Raw genomic sequence first — 22111 nt, 5'->3', positions numbered from 1 at the left:
GTGAGGACTGAATGAGGTAACACGGGCACACTGTAGGGAAGGTGTGAGGACTGAATGAGGTAACGCGGACACTGTAGGGAAGGTGTGAGGAGTTGATGAGATAAAGCGAGCACATGGTAGAGACGGTGTGAGGACTGAATGAGGTAACGTGGGCACGAGATAGGGATGGTGTGAGGACTGAATGAGGTAATGCCAGCACACAGTAGGCACTATGTCAGGGTTTGCTTTAAAGTAAAAAAGTTAAGAAGATTAGGGGCTGAACTCAAAATGCTACAGAAGCCTTTGGGGCTGCAAATCTAGATGTCTCTGTAAAATCAAGTGATTTTTATAAACCTACTTGACAACTAGTTTAAATTTCTAAAACACATTGTATGGTTCAGACAAAATATCTTTGTGCTGGACAGGAGCTAGGGTCAACCTAAAACTCAGAGCTTCAAACCACCTACCCAGAATTGTTCCCACTCCAGTTATAGAAGTCTACCATTCTGGAATCTTCTGCTGAGAGCACCATTACCCTCCAGATTTCCATAAGCATTCTGTAAATGCCTCTTACAGATTGTCTATCGAGTGCTAAGCACTTAATAGGAATAAACTCATTAGAACCCTATGAGGGAAGTATATGTGTCCCATTGTACAGATGAGCAAACTGAGACTGCAAGAGACATGACTCTTTTGCTCAGGATTTCCCATCCAATGAGTTTCCCAGCAGGGCTTTGAACTGCCTAATCACTACACTGTCTACTGGGTTTCCTGTCCAGCCTCACTCCTTCCCAAATTACTTTTCAGGCTCCAGGCAGGCTGGTCCGTCCACCCTAGTGGCCAGCCGGACAGACAGAAGAAGCAGGAAGAGCTGACAGATGAGGAGAAGGAAATCATCAACAGGGTAATCGCTCGAGCTGAGAAGATGGAAGAGATGGAGCAAGAGCGAATCGGGTGAGGCCTGACATTTCCCATTCATTCCGAGAGTCACTGGGGCATGAGGACCAGGCCCCAGGGCCTCTTGTCAGGGCCTGTGCTGGGTGGTGCAGGCCTGCCTTTGGGACTTGTCATCTGTGACTTGCCAGGCCATCCACCCAGGTAGAGCTGGAATCCTTGTCCCAGGAGGTGGGAGAGCTGGAAGAGGAGAATAGGGAATAGACGAGAGAGAGAGGGCTGGGGGCTGGCTGGGCAGGGGGCTTCTTTGCTGGGATGGCTTAAAGAAGGGGAAGGGTAGAAGTCTTCTGAAAGGGAAATGGGAGCTTGTCACCAGAGGTTGGGAAGGGGAGTGTGAGCAGAGGGTGTCATAGTCAATTACAGCTTCCTTGAGGTATGTTCTAGAAACACTGTCCATGTAGATGCCAGATGCACAGCTCAGGGTGGGGTGAGGAGGAGAGAGAGTTGTGTATAAAAGAGAGAGCACCTTTGAAATGAGTTCTGTAACCATATTGGAGAAACCGATCCTGTAAGACCCGGGCAGGCAGCACGGAGGTAAGGCAGCAGAGGTTAACCCAGTGGGTCTGGACTCAAAGAGACTGGGGTTCCATCCAGCTCCCCACTTGCCTGTGGTGGCTCTTGGGCGCATTGCTTCACCTCTCTGAGCCTCAGTTTGCTTCCTGGTAGAAAGGGGACTATAACAGTAATCATCCCACAGGGTGGTTGTGAGGATTTAGCAAGGTGATGAATGTACTGACAGTATTAAGTGTTTCCTAAATGGTAGGGAAGAGAAGGGTGGGGCTCAAAGGGCAGAGAAAATGAAGCAGGGGCTGTTGGAAGGCTGTGTTATGTAAGAGGATGACACAGTCGAGCAAAGACAGTGATGGGAGAGAAAGGCAGCAGTATGAGGATGGGCTTGAGAAGGGGGAGTGGGGAAAAGTGTGAGCATGGTTGAAGCGAGAGAAATGAGGGGGAGTTACCAGGAGGAAAGGAGAGTGAGTGTGTCTAGGGAGGCTCTCGGCACAGGTGGAAATGGGCTGATACCTCCGCCTCCATCCCCAGGTCCCTCCTGAAGGCCTTTCTGCCAGGGGCAGCCTTTGCCACCTGCTGACACCCTCCCTACGCACTCAGCTGGGGGTGAATGAGGTGAAAGTAATGCTACAAATACACAGGAAGTGGGTACCTTTGATTTGAGCCCCTGCAGGTAATTTCACTCAGAGTTACTATTGACGAATGACAAATACCTGCCACAGGCTGTGTCAGCTTCATGCTCAACCCTCCATCAGCTTCTTCAGGCACTTGCTGAGGGGAGTTGTCTTGAGGGGCCTGCTTATAGGGTTGAGTTTTTGTTTTTGCTGTTTTGAAGATGTATCAGGAACGGAAAATTTTCCAGGGCTGGGTATGTGACTGTGTGTGTGTGTGTGTGTGAGCGTCTGTATGTTCACTTCACATGACAATGGGCCTCAAGCCTTGCAGGAGGGAGGGGTATGGATTTTAAGAATAAAAGCCTGATTTTGGAAGCAAAATCTCCACTCACCTTTTTTTTTTTTTTTTTCCCTGCATAGCCCTTACCAGCAGCTAACATCTTTTATATTTTACATGTTTATTTGATTATTGTATGTCTTCCCCCACTAGATTATAAGATTCCTGAGAGCAAAGGGTTTTTCCTGTTTTGTTCACTGCTGTATCCCCAATATCTGGCAGTAAAATCTTTGTTGAATGAATGAGTGAACAGCATGGCAGAAAGTGATTGCCCCTACCTTCCCCCCACTTCCTTTCCACATCTCCTGTTGCCAAGAGACTGGAAAGTTTAGAGTCTTGTAATCCAGAGTCCAAATTCCCAGGGAAGAGACTCTGATTGGCTGGCTTATGTCAGGTGCTACCCCTCATCCAATCAGCGGCAGCCATGGGTATCAGGCCATGTTGTACAAACATGGCTCCCTTTAAGTTGTACAGAGTTAAGAGGGTCTCTGTGGACTGAGAAGATCTCAGCTTGAATGTTCTGGACCAGGGTACATGGGGTCCCTGACTTGTTCTCCAAGTCCTGCCAAATTCCCTAGATTAACCTGGTGTCATGGTGGATAACATAGTAGGTAAGAGCTGGGGTCCCAAAGTCAGAGAGACCTGGATTCAAATTCCAGCTCTGCCACTGACTACCTGTATGGCTTTAGGTAAGCTATTTTAACCTCTCTGTGCCTCAGTTTCCACATCTGCAAAATGAGGATAACAAACTTCTTGCTGAGTGTTTAATTAGCTTGCAAATGATAATCATGGTGCCTGGCAGAGAGTAAATGCCCAATGAAGGGAAGCAATTACTTAACAGTGAGTTTGCTCTATTGTTGACATTGGCCGAGGCCTCTGTTCTAGAATTATGCCCCGTGATTCCTGTTTGGCAAGCCCTGGAATTCCAGCAGCCCCTGGCTCCCCTGGAATGTTGAGATGCTTCCAGAGAAGCTTGGCCAAGCCTTTGGTGACTAAATGTACCTTTGCTGGCTGGTATGTTTTCTACCTGATTTCCCAGAGTGGGGACGGTGCTCAGGGAAGATTCTGGCCGTGGCTGTTTCATTGGACCCTCCAGCAGCCAGCCCTTGCTGGTAGCATCGCCAGAGGCAAACTTAAGGCTATTTGTGTCTTATAAGCTCCAACCTGCCCTAATTCCTGTTCTACCCACGCTTTCCTGGGAGGGGATCAGAGTGGAGTCAGATGAAAGGGAAGCAAAGCATCAGACATGGGGTGAGGCGAGGTGGGGTGTCATCTGGGGCTCCCCCTTCAGAACCTGAGGCTGTCAGTTAATGAGCATTTGGGGCCTCAGTTTCCCCACTGTCAAATGGGCAGACCAGTCTGATTCTCAGGATCATTCCTGCTCAACTCGACAATATCTAGGGTGTCTGGTGGAGGACTCCACACTATGTTACGTTGGCTGTGCGTCTAGAGCAAATGTTGTTCTTATTATTGTTAGGTGCCGTCAAGTTGGTTCCGACTCATAGTCACCCCATGTATAACAGGATGAAACATTGCCTGGTCCTGTGCCATCCTCACACTAACTCTGTGAAGCTGATTTTCCTTTTGTGTGACCTAAGTAAAAGTCGTCTGGGAGAGGTGTGAAATCATTGTAGCAAGCATGATAAATAATCGTCATAACAGGTACCATTAATGAGCGCTAACTATGTGCCAAGTACTACACCTAAAACCTTTCTATGGGTTAGCTCATTAACCATTCCTCTCCACCCTATGAAGCACATGTTATTATTATGCCTATTTTGCCATCCAGGAAACTAAGGCTTAGGGAGGCTAGGTCACTTGCTCAAGGTCACATAGAGCCAAGATGCCCAACTCTGGCTGGCTGACTCTCTGGACTGTGCTCTTAACTATTAGATGTGTTGTTCCTGAAGGCCCATCCCGAATTCCTAGGCTCTGCAGAACCTGGGAATTGTGATAGCTCAGGTTTGGAGGGGAGGTTTTGGAAGGTGGACCTCCTTCAGTGCTGGCTTAGTGATTCTTTCCAGCTCTTAGTGACCTGTCTGCACCTGCAAAACTGCCAGAGCTGATCTCCATGCTGCCCTGCCTCTGAGAGTCTTCTAGAGGACAGTGGCCCTCAGACTCCCAGGAGGCTCTGCCTCCCTGGGGCACTTCTGCTAGAGGTAGCCGCCCCAGGAAGCCCCTGGGGAACCCCAAGCCATGCAGCAAACCAGAGCTGATTCTCTCCCCGGAGTCCATTTCCTTCTGCTCAAGGTGTATCCAAACCTTCCCTCACTCCTCAGCCCCCAGCCCTGCTCTCCTCAGCATCCCTGGAGGGAGAGACAATAGCCAGAAGGGAAAATAGCCTCATTTTGCCCCGACATTCCTTACTTAAGTGCTAAGTGGGGTGTCAGAGTTTATTCTGAATGCCTTGACTGTGGCTGTTATTGTTAGTTGTCAACTCATGGCGACCTTAAGTATGACAGAAAACGTTGCTGGTTCTGACTGTGGCAGATTTTCTTAGGACACTTTGCTTGCAAGAAAGAAAACTAATTCCAGCTAGGTTGTTTCAGTTATCTATTGCTGTAAAACAAGCCACCTAAACTTGGTGACTTAAAACAACAACAATGCATTATTTTTCATGATTTTGTGGGTTAAGAATTCAAGCAGGGGCTCAGCTGGGTGGTTTTTCTGCTTCAAGTTGTGGTGGCTGAGGTCACTCAGCTGCATTCAACTGGTAGGCAGGCTGGGCTGGATCATCCAAGAAAGCTCCACTCTCAGGTCTGGTAGCTCAGTGTTGTCCATGTGGCCTCTCTCTCTCCTTGTGATCTTTCCTTACTCAGTAGTCTAGCCTGAGCTCCTTTGCAGGGTAGCTGGATCCCAGGAGAGGAAAGGTAGAAGCTGCCAGGCCTCTTAAAAGCCAAGTCTGAAACTGGCAGGACATCACTTCTACCACATTCTGTTGGGGAAGGGAAATAGATCCCATCTCCTGATGTGAACAGTGACATATGCATACAGGGAAGGAAGGCACTGATGATGGCTGTCTTTGGAGACATTACCACATAATGCAAAAAAGGACAATTTAATATGTGGATTCAAAGACGTCTCAAGGGATCTGAGAGCAGGAACAAATCCTAGCCTCAAGACAGATCTGCTTTTCATCCCACATGTCAGAAAAGATAGCCATGCTACACTGCCTCAGTTTTTATAGCTCCTCTTAGTCCTAACTCCAAATTCTCAGGGAAGGGATTCCTATTGGCCCAGCTCTCACTGGGTGCCGGCCCCTCATCCAATCCACTGTAGCCAGAGGTGCCAGGCTATACAAACATGGCTACTGACTGTTTCTGACTGTGAAAGGGGTCTTTGTGACAGGGGTCTTTGAGGACAGGGTGTCCTCAGCACTTATAGAACATATTAAGTCTGGAATTCAACATTTGCCTAGGAAAGTTTGTGTTTCTGTCATTTTTTTCTTTCCCAGGGGTATGTCCCCTGCATCCTCATTATATTTCTTTCTGTCCAGATCCTCAGCATCATGAGGCCTTCTCAAAGGCGTTTGCTTACCTATCCTGCCTGCAGAGGGACAGGCAGCCAGGTGGCTTCCGTTTGAGGTCAGCTCCCCTAAACAGATGGGCCCAAAAAAGTAATTAGAATTTGTTATTAACCTTGGTGTCCAGACGCTGTGATGGAGGAGGAAGTCAGAGAGACACAGGGAGGCCTGTATCTGACAGAAGCTGTTGTGCTCCTATCATACCCCCCACCAATCCCAGTTCCTTCATCCCCATCTCTTTTGGCACAGAATTTTCCCAAAAATGTGGACAGAGAGAGAAGTGAGGAATAATACTTGGAACTTGCAACATCCACTTTGGTAGACGTTATTCCTGTGGAGTGACAAGTTGACACTAAGCCAGGTCTTTAACACTCTCCGCTTTCTAAAAGAGTGCTTCTCTTTTTTAACCTGTCCTGGGTGTTCTGTGGATGAGATTCAGGGGTTTGGAGGCATCCTCATGTTATAAGCACATTTATGCATGTGTCTATGTGTTTTTTTTGAGAAAAACTATTTATAGCTTTCATCAGATTTTGAGGGAACTCAGAATCCCCCTCCAATGTTAAGAACTACTGAATCATACTTCATTTTCCTAGGGGTTGGGGCAGTGTTTTCTAGTGTCCATCGAACCCTACTACTTCACGGAAGGTTTGTACAAGATGAAAATGGAAGTTTTCTTAATTCCTCAATTAGCGTAAAAGAGAGAACTAATAACTACACATTGAATCAGTGAACCAGTAGTCAAACTGACTAAGCCCCTCACTGAATCACTTTAACCTCACGGACCTCCCTGTTCTCATCTGTAAAATGGGAACTTGGACCAGGTGGTCTCCAAGTCCCTCTAGCCCGGGATTTCTCAACCTTGGAGTTACTCACATTTCGGGACAGATGATTCTTTATTGTAGGGAACTGTCCTGAGCATTGTAGGATGTTTAGTAGCATCTCTGGCCTCTGCTCACTAAATATCAGTAGCACACCCCCAGTTACAGTGATAAAAAATGTCTCCAGACACTTCCAGATGATTTCTTTGGAGAATCACTGCTCTAGCCCTTCTGCTGGGTGATTCACAAAGGAGAGAAGAATCAAACAGAATTTTCTTGAAACCATACTCAGCTTCTAGGAAATGATAACAATAGCCCACTCTTCAAAAGCACCACGTGCCAGCAATGTGCTCACAGCTTCAGACAGATTTATTTGGGTGATCTTCACAACAACCCTATGCAGTAGTCCATGTTAATATCATCCTTGTTTTACAGATGAGGCAGCTGAAGCACAGGGAGGTTAAGCAACTTGCCCAGGGTCACATAGCTAATAAGTAATAAAACTAGGACTGTGAACCCAGTCTGGCTGGCTGCAGGATTAGAGCCCTTATCGGCTATTCTATATAGAAAGAAACATTTATTGCCATGCGCTGTGCTGTTGTGTGGTGTTGAGTTGATTCCGACTCATAGCAACCAAATATGACAGAGTAGAACATCCCTGTAGGGTTTCCTAGGCTATAGTCTTTACGGGAGCAGATTGCTAGGTCTTTTCTCCCGAGGAGCGGCTGGTGGCTTCTGACTGCCGACCTTTCTGTTAGCAGCCTAGTGCTTAACTGTTGCGCTACCGGGGCCCCTTAGCACTGTCCCGGGAACTTTCATATATGTTATATTTCATTTAACCCTCATAATGTCCTCACAGAGAGAGAGAGACTCTTATTTCTGCTTACGCCAAGAAAACTGAAGTTCAGAGAAGTTAAGACACTTGCCCAGGGCACACAGCCTTTACATAGTCAACCCAGGTTCTGAACACGAATCTGTCTTCCTGCTTTATCCCATTGCCTTTTGGGAGTGTAGGTAGGGAAGACAAATGACAGTGATTTCGGGGATTTAGGGAATCCACTAATTTACAGGGTGTCTCAGATGTTCAGCTTGGTTAACTGGTTCAGTCTCCCACACTTCTTCCGTCAACGGGACAGTTTGTGCCTCCCCACCACAATGACCCTTGTCTCCTGTGGTTCTCAGCATGACATTCTTTTAACTCTGTTTTTCTAAGACAAGAAGGGGCAGTGCCCAGCCACAGGCACTGAAATGAAGCAAAGATTTCACTCCTCTCAAGGGGGTAACAGCCTCTAAGCAGCTGGATCTAGCTTCCCGTCCCGTCTTTGCCATTCATGTCTGTGTGCCTTTAAGCAAGTGACACTCCCTCTGCGTGCCTCATTTTCCCCATCTGAAAAATGGGAGTGAATAATAGAGCTGATCTCGTGGGTTGTGGCTGAATTAAGGGAAACAGTGCCTGTAAATTGCTTAGCACAGCACCTGGCGTAGGTAGTGATCGTGAACAATAACTATTACTAGAGCCCTGGTGGCACTGTGGGTAAGAGCTTGGCTGCTAACCAAAAGATCGGCAGTTTGAATCCGCCAGCCGCTTCTTGGAAACTCTATGGGGCAGATCTACTCTGTCCTATAAGGTCACTATGAGTCAGAATCGACTCGACGGCAACGGGTATTACTATTACTCACTGGTTCAATAATGGCCCAGTTCCTTGCCCGGTGTTGCGCTGGGCCAGCTGAGCTCTCTAGCTATTTCTTTCTCTCTGGGCTCCCCAACTCTGAGCCAGGGTGACCCCCTACAAAGTATTGAGGCCCAGGTAGGAATCCTTCTCAGCAATCCATCAAGGAGAGAGATTGGGATCTACAAGTCCCCAGATGGTGACAGTCACAAACGACAGTGAGAATTAATGAGTCTGAAATGCCAGCGCATGGCTTCCCGACAGCGGTTCAGTCATTTAAGGACAGGTTCCTGAGACACCTCGGCGCTAGACCCTCAGGCCTGGCCCCCGTCACAGCAGCCATTTCCCCGCTCACAGCAGAAGGTTCAATCTTGACTTTAGAAAGCGCCAAGTTTAATAAACTCAACCGTAATCTCCCCCCATTTGGCAGTTAGGGTGAAGCAAAGAGCAGCATGAGTCTGGAATTGGTGATTGTGTGTGTGTGCACAAGAGAGACAGACAGACGGACCACATGGCATCCGCTCTCCCACTTGGCTGCATCTTTATGAATCATTGTGTAATCACAGCCTACCGTTGCATCTAAAGACAGCTCGCCGGCCCCATCCTGTTATCTGGTGGAACTCGTCTTCCCCTCTGATGCAGGGCTCAGCACAGAAACCCAGCACACCTTGGGAGGCAGTGTTATCCTCTGGCTTCGTGGCATGCTGCACGAAGCCTACTTCCTGGAGCAATTTTTCATCTGTTAGCCTTCTCTACGTTCATTAAGACGCTGCAGCAACACTGGTTTGAAAGCTCAAAAGCAGTTGCCTGAACATTTCTGAGGCCAGTTTGGACTTCTGAAGGGAGCCTGAGCTTAACAAACAAGTGACAGGCAGCCACCCACTTGGCTAATATCTTTGTCTGCAGAAAACAGCCAGTCAGGGCTGGGCGTCTACAGCCGTGCATGTGAAGGCATTTTCCTGCATGTAGATCCTGACTGTGCTTACACGTGCATGTGGACATGTGCCTCAACCGGTGTGCCTGTGGGTATATGTGTCCTGATGTGAGTACATGTGTTCACCCATGTGTATGTTTAAAGATAGACATGTGAGCCCGATCAATTTACAGTCACTGCAGCCCCTTAGACTATAACATCCTAGTTACAAAGAAACAATGTGAGTAGAGGGAGTTACAAAAGTCACAGATTTCCGGGAGAAATAATTAGCAGCAAGCATTACTGAGTAGTTACCATGTTCCGGGCATTTTATAAACACTCTCTCGTTTTATGTTTACGACAGTCCTAGGAGGTAAGGACTTTGTTTTCCCTAATTTACAGATTCAAAAATGGGCACAAAAGGTAAAGTAACTTTCTTGTGGTCACAAAGCTAAAAGGTGGCCAGGACCAGGTTTGGACCCAGACAACCTCCCTCTAGAACTGGCACCGAGCCCCTGCATCATAGCTGCCTCCTATGCCTAAATTCTGAATGTGTGTGTGTGCACACGCATGTGGGTTAGGAGTCCATACGTGCCTGGGCATAACTGCCTGTATGTCTAAATTCTGAAAGTGTGCGTGTGTGTGTGTGTGTGTGTGCACGCACGCGTGCAGGCGTGCATGTAGATTAGGAGTGTACACGTCCCTGGGCATGAGCGTGAGCACCTGGAGAAGGTGAGCAGACCTCACAGAGTCCAAGCTTGGTTTGTCTGGCATCCGCAGCCAGGCAGGTAGGAATGGCCCAAACCTTGCTCTGGAGAGGAAGGCTAAAATCTGAGTCAGACTCAAGTCAGTGGAAATAGAACCTGGGTGGCAGATGAGCAGAATAATGCCTCCCAAAGATGGCCACATCCTAATCCCTGAAACCTGGGAATATGTAACATATTACCTAGCAACAGGGACTTTGCAGGTGTGATTAAATTAAAGCTCTTGAGAGGAAGAGATTATCCTGGGTTATTCAGATGGGCCCAGTGTAATCACAGGGGTTTTGTAAGAGGGAGGCAGGAGGGTCAGAGGGAAGAGAGATTGGAAGATGTTATGCCTCTGGCTTTGAAGATGGGGGAAGGAGTGCTGAGCCAAGGAATGCAGGCAGCTTCTAAAGGCTGAAAGAGGCAAGAGAACACATTCTCCCCTGGAGACCTCAGAAGGAACACAGCCCTGCCGACACCTTAATTTTAGCCTAATGAAGTCTGTTTCAGACTTCTGTCCCCTAGAATTGTAAGCTAATACATCTGTGATGCTTTAAGTCACCAACTGTGTGATAATTTGCATAGCAGTGACAGGAAACTCATACACTCATGACACCTTGGACCCTGCCAGTGTGTGATGGCACTTCATGACCTTCCAGCGCACACTTTACCATCACTGAGTTAGACCCATTCAGACCAGCCTTGTGGGTTCAAAGAGCCTGGTACAGCCCCTTGTGTAGACAGTCTGGAGACCTCTCTGCCTCCTTCCACCTGGAGTTGCTGTAGCATCTGAAACTCTCACTGCTCTGAGCCTCCCAGGGCTCCATTCACATGTCTATATGTCAACTCCAAATGGGGGGAAGAGTGGAGTCTCCTCTACTTAAACCCCTTGAATGCTGCCCATCACTCTTAGACTGAAGACCTGCGTGGTATGGCCCCTGCCCACCTCTCCAACCTCATCTCCCTCTGCTCAGCCCACCAGCCACGCTGACTGTCTCTCACATCCTTCACACATGCTGTTCCCTCTCCGTGTAGTGTTCTTCCTTCCCCACTTTACTGGGCCAACTCCTCCTGATCCTCAGGTCTCAGCTCCATGGTCACTTCCTCTGAGAACTTTCCTAACTAGTCATGTCCCTCTGTTAGGAGTTCTCATACCTGCCCGTACTGGTTCTTCAGAGTATTTGTTACAAGTATAATTGTGATCACCTGGGTGATTATTTAAATGATGTCTGAATTTCTCATTAGAATGTCGGGACTTCATCTGTTTTATTCACCATTGGATTCTCAATGTCTACTTGGCACATAGTAGGTGCTCACAAATATTTGTCAGATGAATGAACAGTCCATCTGCATCCATTTGGTCTGACCAAGTCAGGAATCTACTTCCTATTACCTCCAGAGGTCATTCCTTGGTGCCCAGAGGAGGGGAGACACCCCTTCTGGGACCTCTGTAAGCCTTCTGGGAAATGGGAGGTGTCCACCCGACTTCTCTTTGTAACCAGCGGCTCCCCAGCCTGGTGATGGATGTGTTCCCTGAAGGCTAAGCACGAGCAGTAGTCGTACAGTTAATCAGGCATGTAAAGACATTAACTAGAGAGTGACAGCCACTTAAAGTGTCCAGCTAATTGGGCACTTAATGTGGAGGGACCAGAGACATCAGACAGGCAGACACCACCAGGCTGGCCAATGCACAAATGTCTTCTCTTCGGTGAAGGTCCCATTGGGTCCAAGCACTAGGGGAAATCTTAGTATTTCAGCCTCAGGATCAGAAACTCCCTGAATATTGCTCTAGGGAGGAACCTTGCACCTCATTTTACAGTGTGGGAAAGGGGCACCCAGGAAGCAGTGGTTTCTCAAAGTCGTAGACCTGGTAAGAGGTAGGATTCAAACCCAAGTCTTTTCACTCTTGGCCTAATGTATTGTCTATCTTCAAAAATGTACCTTCTTCTCTAATATAAAGGTTTTTGATGTTGTGTGCCGTCGAGTTGATTCCAACTCATAGCGACCCTGTAGGACAGAGTAAAACTGTCCCATGGGGTTTCCTAGGCTGTAGTCTTTATGGGAGCAGATCGCCTGGTATTTTTTCCCTGGGATCAGCTGGTGGGTCCCAACCACCGACCTTTCGGTTAGGAGCTGAGCTCTTTAACCATTGTGCCACCAGGGCTCCTTAGTATAGAGGTAATACATACTGATTGTAGAAAGTTGAAAAAATGCTGAGAAGTCCAACTAATTGGGTGCTGCATGTGGAGGCCGGAGACATTAGAAGGAAATAAAAGTGACCCATAATCCCACCACCCAGCAACAATTGCTGTGAACGTTCTGGTGTTTACTTCCCGGTGTTTTTGTCCAGAATACCCAGTGAAGGTGTTCAGAGGAACATGTTCCAAACCCAAACTCACACCCTGGTGACAATCTGCATCCTGGGTATTTTTCCCCCACTTAACGAAAGGGGCCTTGGTGGTACAGTGATTAAAGCACTCAGCTGCTAACCAAAGGTTCACAGTTCAAACCTACCAGCCACTCTGTGGGAGAAAGATGTGGCAACCTGCTTCCATAAAAATTACGTTCTTGGAAATCCTCTGGGGCAGTTCTACTCTGTCCTATAGGGTTGCTATGAGTCAGAATCGACTCAACAGCAATGGGTTTAACATAGTAAGGAGATCATTTTACCAGGTAACATGAGAATTTCCATGAACCAAATTTTCGGTAATATTAGGTGTCGCATTCTTACCCCAAATGACATTCTTTTGCCCCACCCCTTTCTTTCTGACTGCAGTGCTTCTTAAAGTGGGGCCAGGGGTCATCAGCATCAGAATCAAGAGGGAAGCTGCTTTAAAATTCAGGTTCCCAGGCGCCTCCCCAGCCCTGCAGGATCATTCTTTGAACTTTGAACACCTGCCCCAGGTGACTGAGATGCACCACAGATGTTGGGAACATTCCCCTATACACTGGTTCTCAGCAGGGCTGCATGTTGAATTACTGATATTCAGATCCATGAGAAAGAGAGCTGTAGCAGAGAAGTTTTAGAGTTGGGGCTCCAGGCACTGGTCTTTTTATAATGCTCTCTGGGTGATTGTGTCAAGCAATGAGGGTTGAGAGCACCTCCCATAATGCACATAGAGCTCTCCTGCCACAACCAGTGGAAACAAACATTTCTTCTGGGTGCTTAGTGAAGAAGCTGAGGGGTGTTTTGTCACCAGGAGGAAGACTCATGTGTAGCTCATGGTCTTCCGTGACAAGATTTTGACTTTTCTTCCTGCAAAGTTTTATTTCCAAGTTTAAAATCTTTGACCATTCAGGATGGTCAAATGATTTGGGGCTACAGAGAGGGTGTCCAAATGGGCAGGTTACAGGGGCCCCCTGCTCTTTTCCCATCTCTGAACAGAAAAGGCACATCTGCCCATGCCCACCCCCACCCATCTCTCTTTATCGATCTGGACTGGATTCATGAATAGCTAGGGTCCCTGAGCTGAGACATCGGAATAATGGTCTTAAATCTGTTGTATTTCCGTGACATTTGCTCCCACTGATAGAAGCTAATGAGACCCTCTGTGTACAACATTTGTTAATGGGGTCTTTCGGCATTTAGGATTGAATGGCGGAAGGAGTGGGCATCCTGGTGAGGAGGCTGCCGTGTGGGTTTGCAGATGGTGGGCAAATCCACAGCTCTTATTTTCCAAGAGGAGGCAGGAAAGGCTTCTAAGTTTCCTTAACAAAACACACTGCAGTTTGCAATGGGATCATCTACTCTGCATTCTCTTCCTGAGCTTGACTAGAGGCAGGAGGCCACAGGGGTTTCACAAAAAACAAAGATGATTTACTGACGCTCAGGACTAGATTTTAGCCCTGGCTGAGTGACCCCAGACAAGCCTCTCACCCTGTTTGTGCCTCAGGACCCCAATGGCAGGATGAGAAGAACAAAATCTGACCATTTCTGAAAAAGGCAGCAAACGAAGGCGAAAATAGGCGAGAGCAAGGTGTGAACAGAAAAAATGCCACCATGCAATTGCCATCCACTGCCTCCTTTAGCTCACCTCATTATCTCTCATTTTCATCTGTAGCATTGAAACCAAAAACCAAACCGTTGTTGTCAAGTCAATTCCAACTCATAGTGACCCTATAGGACAGAGTAGAACTGCCTCATCTGGTTTCCTAGGAGCAGCTGGTGGATTTGAACTGCTAAGCTTTTGGTTAGCAGCCAGGCTCTTAACCACTGTGCTACCAGGGCTGTATAGTATTGAAAGGCACCCTGAAGTTTATCTGCTCCAGTCAATTTCTAACTGCTTTTTTAAACCATGGAACCAACTTTCCAAAGGAAACCTAGTTCAGTAGCCCAAACGAAAGACATAAATGCAGACATGCTCTGGATGAAATTGGGTGTGGAAGCCCCTCAGAATCACTCCCACCATGCCACTAAATTGGGCTGCCATTAAATGGACTGTGTGGAACCCCTGGAGTTCCATGAAGCACAGTTTGACAACCACTGGTCTAGCTTAACATCTCCTGTCTTACAGATGAAGAAATTGAAGCCCAGAGAGGCAGAAGCCAGGGCTAAAATCCAGATTTCCTAACCCCATATTGAAGATTCTTTAGGAAAGCAAGATGATGGGGCTGCTGCTGGGTGTCTTGTCCCAGCGTCAGGGAGGTGAGAGGCAGATGGGAGAGAACTAGCGAGAGTGACTGTGCGTATGTGTGCACTTTGGTATTTGCCAATGAATGGGTGTCCTTTGGTATGGGAGAGGTGGGGGACTCAAATACGGTAGAGATCAGACTGATCTAGAAGATCCCATGGGTCTGCTTGACACATAGCTAAGTAGGTGGCCGTGTGGTGTAGCAGTTAGGACTCGGGAGCCAGCTAACTGGATGTGAATCCTGCCTTTAACCACTTCCTAGCTGTGTGACTCAGGTAAATCACTTAACTCTCTGTGCCTCCGTGTCCTCATCTGGGAAATGGAGACAAGAATCATCCTTAGCTTGTATTGCTGCTGGAAGGATGCATTAAGAATGTCCACGTGGAGTGCTTATCTCTGTACCTGGCACATAGTAAGTGCTCAATAAAAATCAGCTACTGTGATTCTGGGAGCCCTGGTGGCACAATGGTTAAGTGTTCAGCAGCTAACTGAAAGGTCAGTGGTTAGAACCTACCAGCGGCTCTGTGGGAGAAAAGACCTGGCCATCTGCTCCTGTAAAGATTACAGCCTGGGAAACCCTATGGGGCAGTTCTGCTCTGTCACATGGGGTCACTGTAAGTAGGAATTGACGGCAAGGAACAACTGTGATTCTAGGTTGCTGAGAGCATGGACTGGGGGCTCTCTACTGGTGAGTGCCTCCTCCCATCATCCTACAGAGACAATTTCTAGGGAAGACACCAGAGGAGAGGAGAAGGTGTGGCGGGGGAGGGGAGGAGGCAGGCGGGCTGCCTTCAGCTCTGCATCTCCGGCCTCCTTAAGCAGTTCTGGCCAATCTGGGTCACAGCAGAGGCTCTGGAGCCCACAGGCTGCTTTCAGCGCTTCGTTTGCCAAAGCAATTCCTCTCCTGAATGGCACACAAAACGAGAAGCTGCTATTTATAACACTGCAAGTCAGAGCGCCTGTGACGGAATGGCAGGAGCAGGAGGGCCTGTGGGGAGAGCCAGCCTCAGGTGGCTGCCAGTCGGGGCTTCCAGGGACCCAGGGGAGGGTTTGGGCCCAAGCCCCATTCCATCGGGTCTCCTACACTGATATCCACAGCTGGGCCGCAGCCTCTGGAGGGGCGGACAGATCCTGCTCCATCTGGATCCACTGGCTGGCCTGGAATGGGAATGATAGGCCTCCTTGGAGGGAAGGGCAAGGAGAGGATTTCAAACTGGTAGGGAGTATCTAAAACAAAACAGTACACCTGAAATCTAAACAGGGAGCCCCACAGGCAAAATCATTGCATAGCCTTGCTACTCATTGTGGCCCGGGACTAGTAGCATTGCATGGCATCTCCTGGGAGCTTCTTAGAAATACAGCAGCTCAGGCCCCACCTTCATTTTCACAAGATCCCCATGCCATTTGTGTGCACATTAGCTGAGGCTCAGTGGCACTCGTGGTACAGAGGGGGAACCAGAGGTGGTCTCACAGTCAGCTAAGTATGTCATGATGGTAATCTCACAGTGACTTACAAATGTGGCAAGTGCTCTGAAGGAGCAGTACAGGGTTGCTATTACAGTAAATAAAACAGATGGTCAGGGAGGGCTTCCAAGAGGAAGTGATATTTCAACTGGGATTTGAAGGATGAGGGGAATTTAGCCAGGAAAATTATAAAGTGGGTGTGTGTGAGTGAGTGTGTGTGTGTGAGAGGAAGAGAGGTCACAAATATGTGGGGTGTGGGAACGGAGGGAAGTGTACTCCAGGCACAAAGAACAGAATGTACAAAAGTACTGAGGCAGCTAGAAGAACTGGGACTGAAAGAAGACCAGTGTAACTAGAGCAGTGGTTCTCATCAGAATCACCTGGAGGGTTTGTTACAGCACCGATTGCTAGGCCCCACTCCCCAGAGCTTATAATTCAGCTGGTCTGCAGTGGGGCCCTAGAATTTGCATTTCTAACAAGTTCCCAGGTGATGCTGCTGCTGCTCTCTGGAGAACCACTGAACAAGAGCATTGAAAGCAAGACCAAGAGGGAGAAGAGATTTGAAGTTTCAGCTGAGACCAGACGATATAGAGACACGGAGGTCGCATGTAATGGGAACCAACTAAAGGTTTCAATGGGAAGGGGATTAGATGATCAGATCTATGTTTCAGAAATCACCACAGCTGTGGAGGGGAGAACAGATTGTAGAAGGACATGAATGAAGCAGGGAGACCTACTGGGCAATTCTTACAGTCAGCGAGGAGAGGGATGATGGTAGCTTGGTTGAGTTGGAGATGAAGAGAAGTGGATGGAGTCCCGAAATGTTAAGGAGGTGGACTCAATAGAATTTGATGATTTGGTTGGATCATTGAATGTTAAGAGAAGACGGAGTCAATTAAGATGGCCCAGGTTTCTGGCTTGAGCAAGTTAGTGGATGATAGTGGCATTTGCTGAGAATGGGGAGCAGGTTTGTAGAGGCAGGAATGGAGAGAAGTCAAGATGAAGAGTTAAGTTTGAAAACGTAAGTCTGAGATGCCAATAAAGACACCCAAGTGAAGACACCACGTAGACAATTAGATAACAGATCAGGCAGCTTCCCTGGAGGAGGTGAGGAGAGAGAGAAAGGACTAGATAAGGTTCTTAATCTGAAGTCAGGAGAATAGATGGAATTTGAGGGGTGTGAGAAGGAGTCTGTGATGCTCTGAAAAATGTATCAGAATGTTATGTGGGGAAGGGTCCACAGCCATCATCAGATACTCAAGAGTCTATGACCTAAAGACGATTAAGACCCTCTGATACTAAAGGAAGTGCTGGTGGTCCCCGTTCTATGAGGTCCTTATTACCCTGTCTCTGCTTCCAGGCGCCTGGTGGACCGCCTGGAGAACATGAGGAAGAATGTGGCTGGGGATGGCGTGAACCGCTGCATACTGTGTGGAGAACAGCTGGGGATGCTGGGCTCTGCCTGTGTCGTGTGTGAGGACTGTAAAAAGGTACCGCTGCCCTTCCCTCCACCCTCCTACTCAGCACCTGCAGGGGGGCCAGAGTCTGAGCTTGAGCCTTGGGGGGTCCTAGGTCTTAGAGATAGAGCTGGGACCAGAATAGTTACCAGAATGATTCCCTCTAGAATGCCCCCATGCCCAGCTGTCCTCAGAGGTTACCCAGATGCTGCTTCCTCCCCCAGAAGTCACTCTACCCCTCTGTCCCTTTGGAACTGAACTCTATCCAGGATGAACTTGGAACGTGAGGTAGGACACGAGCCGTACTTAAGCCTGCAAGTATCCTGGTTGTGGCTTAGCAGGTTATGTGTCAGCCTGAAGAGCATACTGGGCACGTGTATACACGTGTATATGTGGAAGGTTTCCCCAGCATTCCCTTGCCTTGGGTTATGGTACAGGAGACTTAGAAAGCCCTTCCCCAGCCAAATTAGAATTATTGAGCTTCAAGAGCATGTGCTCTGGAAGGGGAATCTCCCTGTGCTCTCTCACCCTCCCCCTCTTTCCTTAAGCAGTCTTCTTCTTGACAGTTCCAGGGAAGAAATACACCTGTCCTTGGGTCTGCTGAATTCCCAGGAAAGGAGTTCAGGGGAACAACTCAGCTGGAGACATCCATAATGTCACTTAGCATTTAGAATTGAATATTGGGGAAATTTTATCTATTCTGAAAAGCATATTCATTGCAGTCAACCAGATAGTGAGAATTTTGTGACCTATTTGATTTTCCTGTTTGTCTTGACTGCCAGGAAACTCAGCCAAAAATATAATGTTCCATCACACAGTCAAGGCATTTACTAAGATAACTTCCTTCTCCTTGGGTATTTGAACTTCTAGTTATAGTCTGTGTTGCTTCAGATCCCTTTTGGAAAGAAAGAGGGAATAAATTAATAAAATCCTTTTAAAAGATCATGTCAGTGATTCTTGTGTGTGGCTGCTGAACCCTCAGACCCCACAGGGACTGTCGGAGAATTCCTTCACCCAGTGCTTGGGAATGATTCAGATTCTTGTTTTTGGAAATCGAGACTCAAATGGGAACTTTATGATTTGATGATTTGGTTGGGTCATTGAATGTCAGGAGGGGAGGAAGTCAAATTGGAACTTTATTCTAACTGGCCATGCTCATAGAAGGAAGTGTGAGGAAAGGGTGAGAGTTCTAGCTCTTTCAGTCCGCCAAGAGGGAATGGGTCTCCATGGCCACCCTATCCAGCCTCTGTCCCCAGCCCCTGGAAGCTCAGAGTGTGCACTGGGCTGTGTTTTGTCCACAGAACGTCTGCACCAAGTGTGGGGTAGAGACCTCCAACAACCGCCTGCATCCCGTGTGGCTTTGCAAAATCTGCATCGAGCAGAGAGAGGTGAGTAGCCTGATCCCAACTGATTCTGGGGTACCCTCCCTTCTTTGCCCAGCTCCACACTCCTGCCCCCCAGAATCAAGGAAACAGGATGGCAGTTAGAGGCTGGAAGACCTGGTTGATTCTCGTGTCATAAAGGATTGGTGTGAAGGGAACCAGGTCACTGTGAACACTGGTGGAATAGCCCCAAAGTGTTTGGATGAATTTCATTTCTCCCTTCCTCTGCTGATAATGTTCTCTTCCTTCTCATGGACTCTATTCTTCCCGATTTCTCACCTTCGGAATCTTCCTCTTCTACCATCTTTTCTTTGTCTTTCCCTCTATTCCACTTCTGGTGTTCTTTTTCTTTTTTTTTAACTTTCCTCACATTCTTTCTCTTTGGAGCTCGTTTCTCCCTCTCGTCCTTACTTCCTTCTCATCCCGATTTCTCATTCTCTCTTCATATTTTACTTGTCACACTTCTTTCCTGCACTTTCTTTCTCTTTACTTTGTTTCTTTCTCCCATGGAATCCTTCTCTTCCTCAGCCTTGCAATTGACTTTTTATTACTCGTTTTATCCCAGTTAAGTCCTTTCTAAGCAGCCCTGGTGGCACAGTGGTTAAAGTGCTCGGCTGCTAACTGGAAGGTTAGCAATTTGAACCCACCAGCCGCTTCTTGGGAGAAAGATGTGACATTCTGCTTCCGTAAAGATTACAGCCTTGGAAACTCTATGGGGCAATTCTCCTGTATCCTGTAGGGTCACTATGAGTTGAAATTGACTCTGTGGCAGTGAGTTTGTTTGTTTTTTGTTTGTTTGTTTAAATCCTTTCTCCTTCCCTCAATTTCCTCCCCAATCACCTCTGTAGTAGCTTCCTACCTTTGAGACTTCGTCCCAGTGACACAGTCATTATCAGTCAGGGTCCTGGCAGGAAACAGATAACATGCTCCAATAGGACAATCAAGAAGAGTTTAATAATCTTGCAGTTTACAAAGGGTTAAGGGAAATCAGCAAGGAGTGATGAAATACCCAGGAACAGCAGTAGTAGGGGAGCTGCTATACTCCTGGGGTGAAGAAGTGGAGGAGGGAAGACTGGAAGGCAGGGGTAGCCTAACAGGCACTATGTTTGGTAGAGGAATGCCATCACTGCCCCCTGAGGGGAGCCAGCGGAATAAACACCCTGACCTCACTTGCCTCCTGCTTCCAGTCTCCTGCTGGTGCTTTGCTTGACCACATCCACCTGGGAAATAGAGGGCAAGGAAGTCCAGTGACTACAGTCCAGACTGGTCAGCCTCCTGGGGCCCAGAGCAGGGTGGAGAAAGGTAGAAAACTGATTTGAAGGGGCGTTAGAAGATGGCCAGCATACTATCCTAGGTGGAGCAGTGACCCACAAGGCTGGGATGAAAGCCAGAGGCCTTGAGGAAGTCGTGGGTAGATCACCCTCTTTAGAGAAGCTAGTACAGTACAGAGCACAGCAGATTTGAGAGATGGAAGTCTTGGTGTCTAGTTCTTGTTCTGCCACTCACTGGCTATGTAATCTTGGACCAGTTCTTAACCTTTCTGACATTCAACTCTCTCCATCAAGAAAATGAGCCTATTTAGATAAGTCTATTGCGTTTTTAAGCCTTTGATTTATTTATTTTTATTGAAGTAAATATACGTGTAAGGAAATATTTGCCATTTCAGCATTCTTCACATGTACAATTCAGTGACGTTAATTGTGTTCATCATGTTATGCAACCATTACCATTATACATTTCTAAATTTTTTCTATTGAGTTTTCAGTGCTGTTGTGCAGAACTAAATATCAACTGTGAAAGGCTTTGTGATGGTCATTGTATCAGTATACTGAGGGTGGGAAGCAAAGTTAAAAACTTAGCACTCACGAAGGCAGGAGCAGTAGTGCTTGACTGCCCAGTCTTCATCTCCTCCTTCTCCCCAAGGTGTGGAAGCGTTCTGGAGCATGGTTCTTCAAGGGCTTCCCCAAACAGGTCCTCCCACAGCCCATGCCTATAAAGAAGACCAAACCCCAGCAGCCTGTCAGCGAGCCTGCAGCCCCTGAGCAGCCCACCCCTGAGCCCAAGCACGCTGCCCGGGCTCCAGCTCGAGGTAAGACAGCACAACTTCTCATTTCAGGACCAAGCACAGTTCTTGGCTAACAGGTCTACTTGGAGAATGTTCTGACTTCTTGTCTGCATTTCTACCCAGTTGATTGGCAGTCAGCCTCTCAGTTTGGTCTGGGACTCCTATGCCACCATGAACCCTTACCAGAAGGGTAGCCCAGGGACTTTCCAGCAATGCCAGGCTGCCAAGAGGCTTTGTTTTCATCCCTAGAGGTGTGAGAGAGGGAAATTAAATTAGGACTGAGAGAGACTCCACCACCACCCAAATACACACTGGAGATAAGCCTGGGGGTATTTGGGGCTTACCAAGAAGGCCTTCCTGGCCCCTAATGTTTCTTCTATCATCCATCAACAAACTTGATATGGAACTAATTAAAAGTGAAAGATGAATAAAAAGGAAATTAGTTTAAGAACATTACTACTACTATTATCATTCTTATTCAAGCATTATTATTAATTATTAAAATGATGATTAAAAGGGAGAGGCAAACAGTAATAATAATAATAATAAGGTAACCACAGTAAAAACACATTTTAATTGGATGAGACCACCAGGACTGACCAGATAAGGCCCTTTCAACAATTTCAGTTAACACTAAGCAATAAAATCTGCCCAGGATTATAATTCTAGCGTTGAGTACAGGCAGTGCTTCAGAAAGGAAGATCATAGTTGAAGGTTTCAGAAACTGGAGTGCCCAACTATGTCTCCCTTAAGATTACTTATCACGGTACCCAACACAGTGCCTGACACTCAGGAGGCATTCAACAATGCTTTATTCTTGACAAGGCGTAAGCAATTTTTACCTTGCCAAAAACAGCCAATTGTCAGCATACACCACATCCCTAAGGAGTCCGTGCTTTCCACCCCTAGAGCATCCTTCTTCTGGGTTAAGCATTACTCCCTCTAGGCTGAGAAGACTATATAGCATAACTGTCAAGAGCTTGGATAGCTGAAGACATGAGGACCTGAGTTTGAATGCCAGTTCTGCCACTTACTAGCTGTGTGAGCT

At 47.5% G+C, this 22111-nt stretch overlaps 1 protein-coding gene across 1 annotated transcript in view; it reads left to right on the top strand.

Moving 5' to 3' along the window:
• RPH3A (rabphilin 3A) overlaps positions 1–22111 on the top strand; it is a 184272-nt gene that overhangs the window by 134539 nt on the left and 27622 nt on the right. The window contains exons 5-8 of the mRNA XM_004379062.2: positions 787–933; positions 17520–17649; positions 18918–19004; positions 20922–21087. Coding sequence (XP_004379119.1) covers positions 787–933; positions 17520–17649; positions 18918–19004; positions 20922–21087 — 530 coding nt within the window. The remainder of the gene's footprint in view (positions 1–786; positions 934–17519; positions 17650–18917; positions 19005–20921; positions 21088–22111) is intronic.

This window comes from Trichechus manatus, unplaced genomic scaffold (assembly GCF_000243295.1).
Source record: "Trichechus manatus latirostris isolate Lorelei unplaced genomic scaffold, TriManLat1.0 scaffold00061, whole genome shotgun sequence".
NCBI lineage: Eukaryota > Metazoa > Chordata > Mammalia > Sirenia > Trichechidae > Trichechus > Trichechus manatus.
This window is presented reverse-complemented; position numbering and strand designations above follow the sequence as displayed.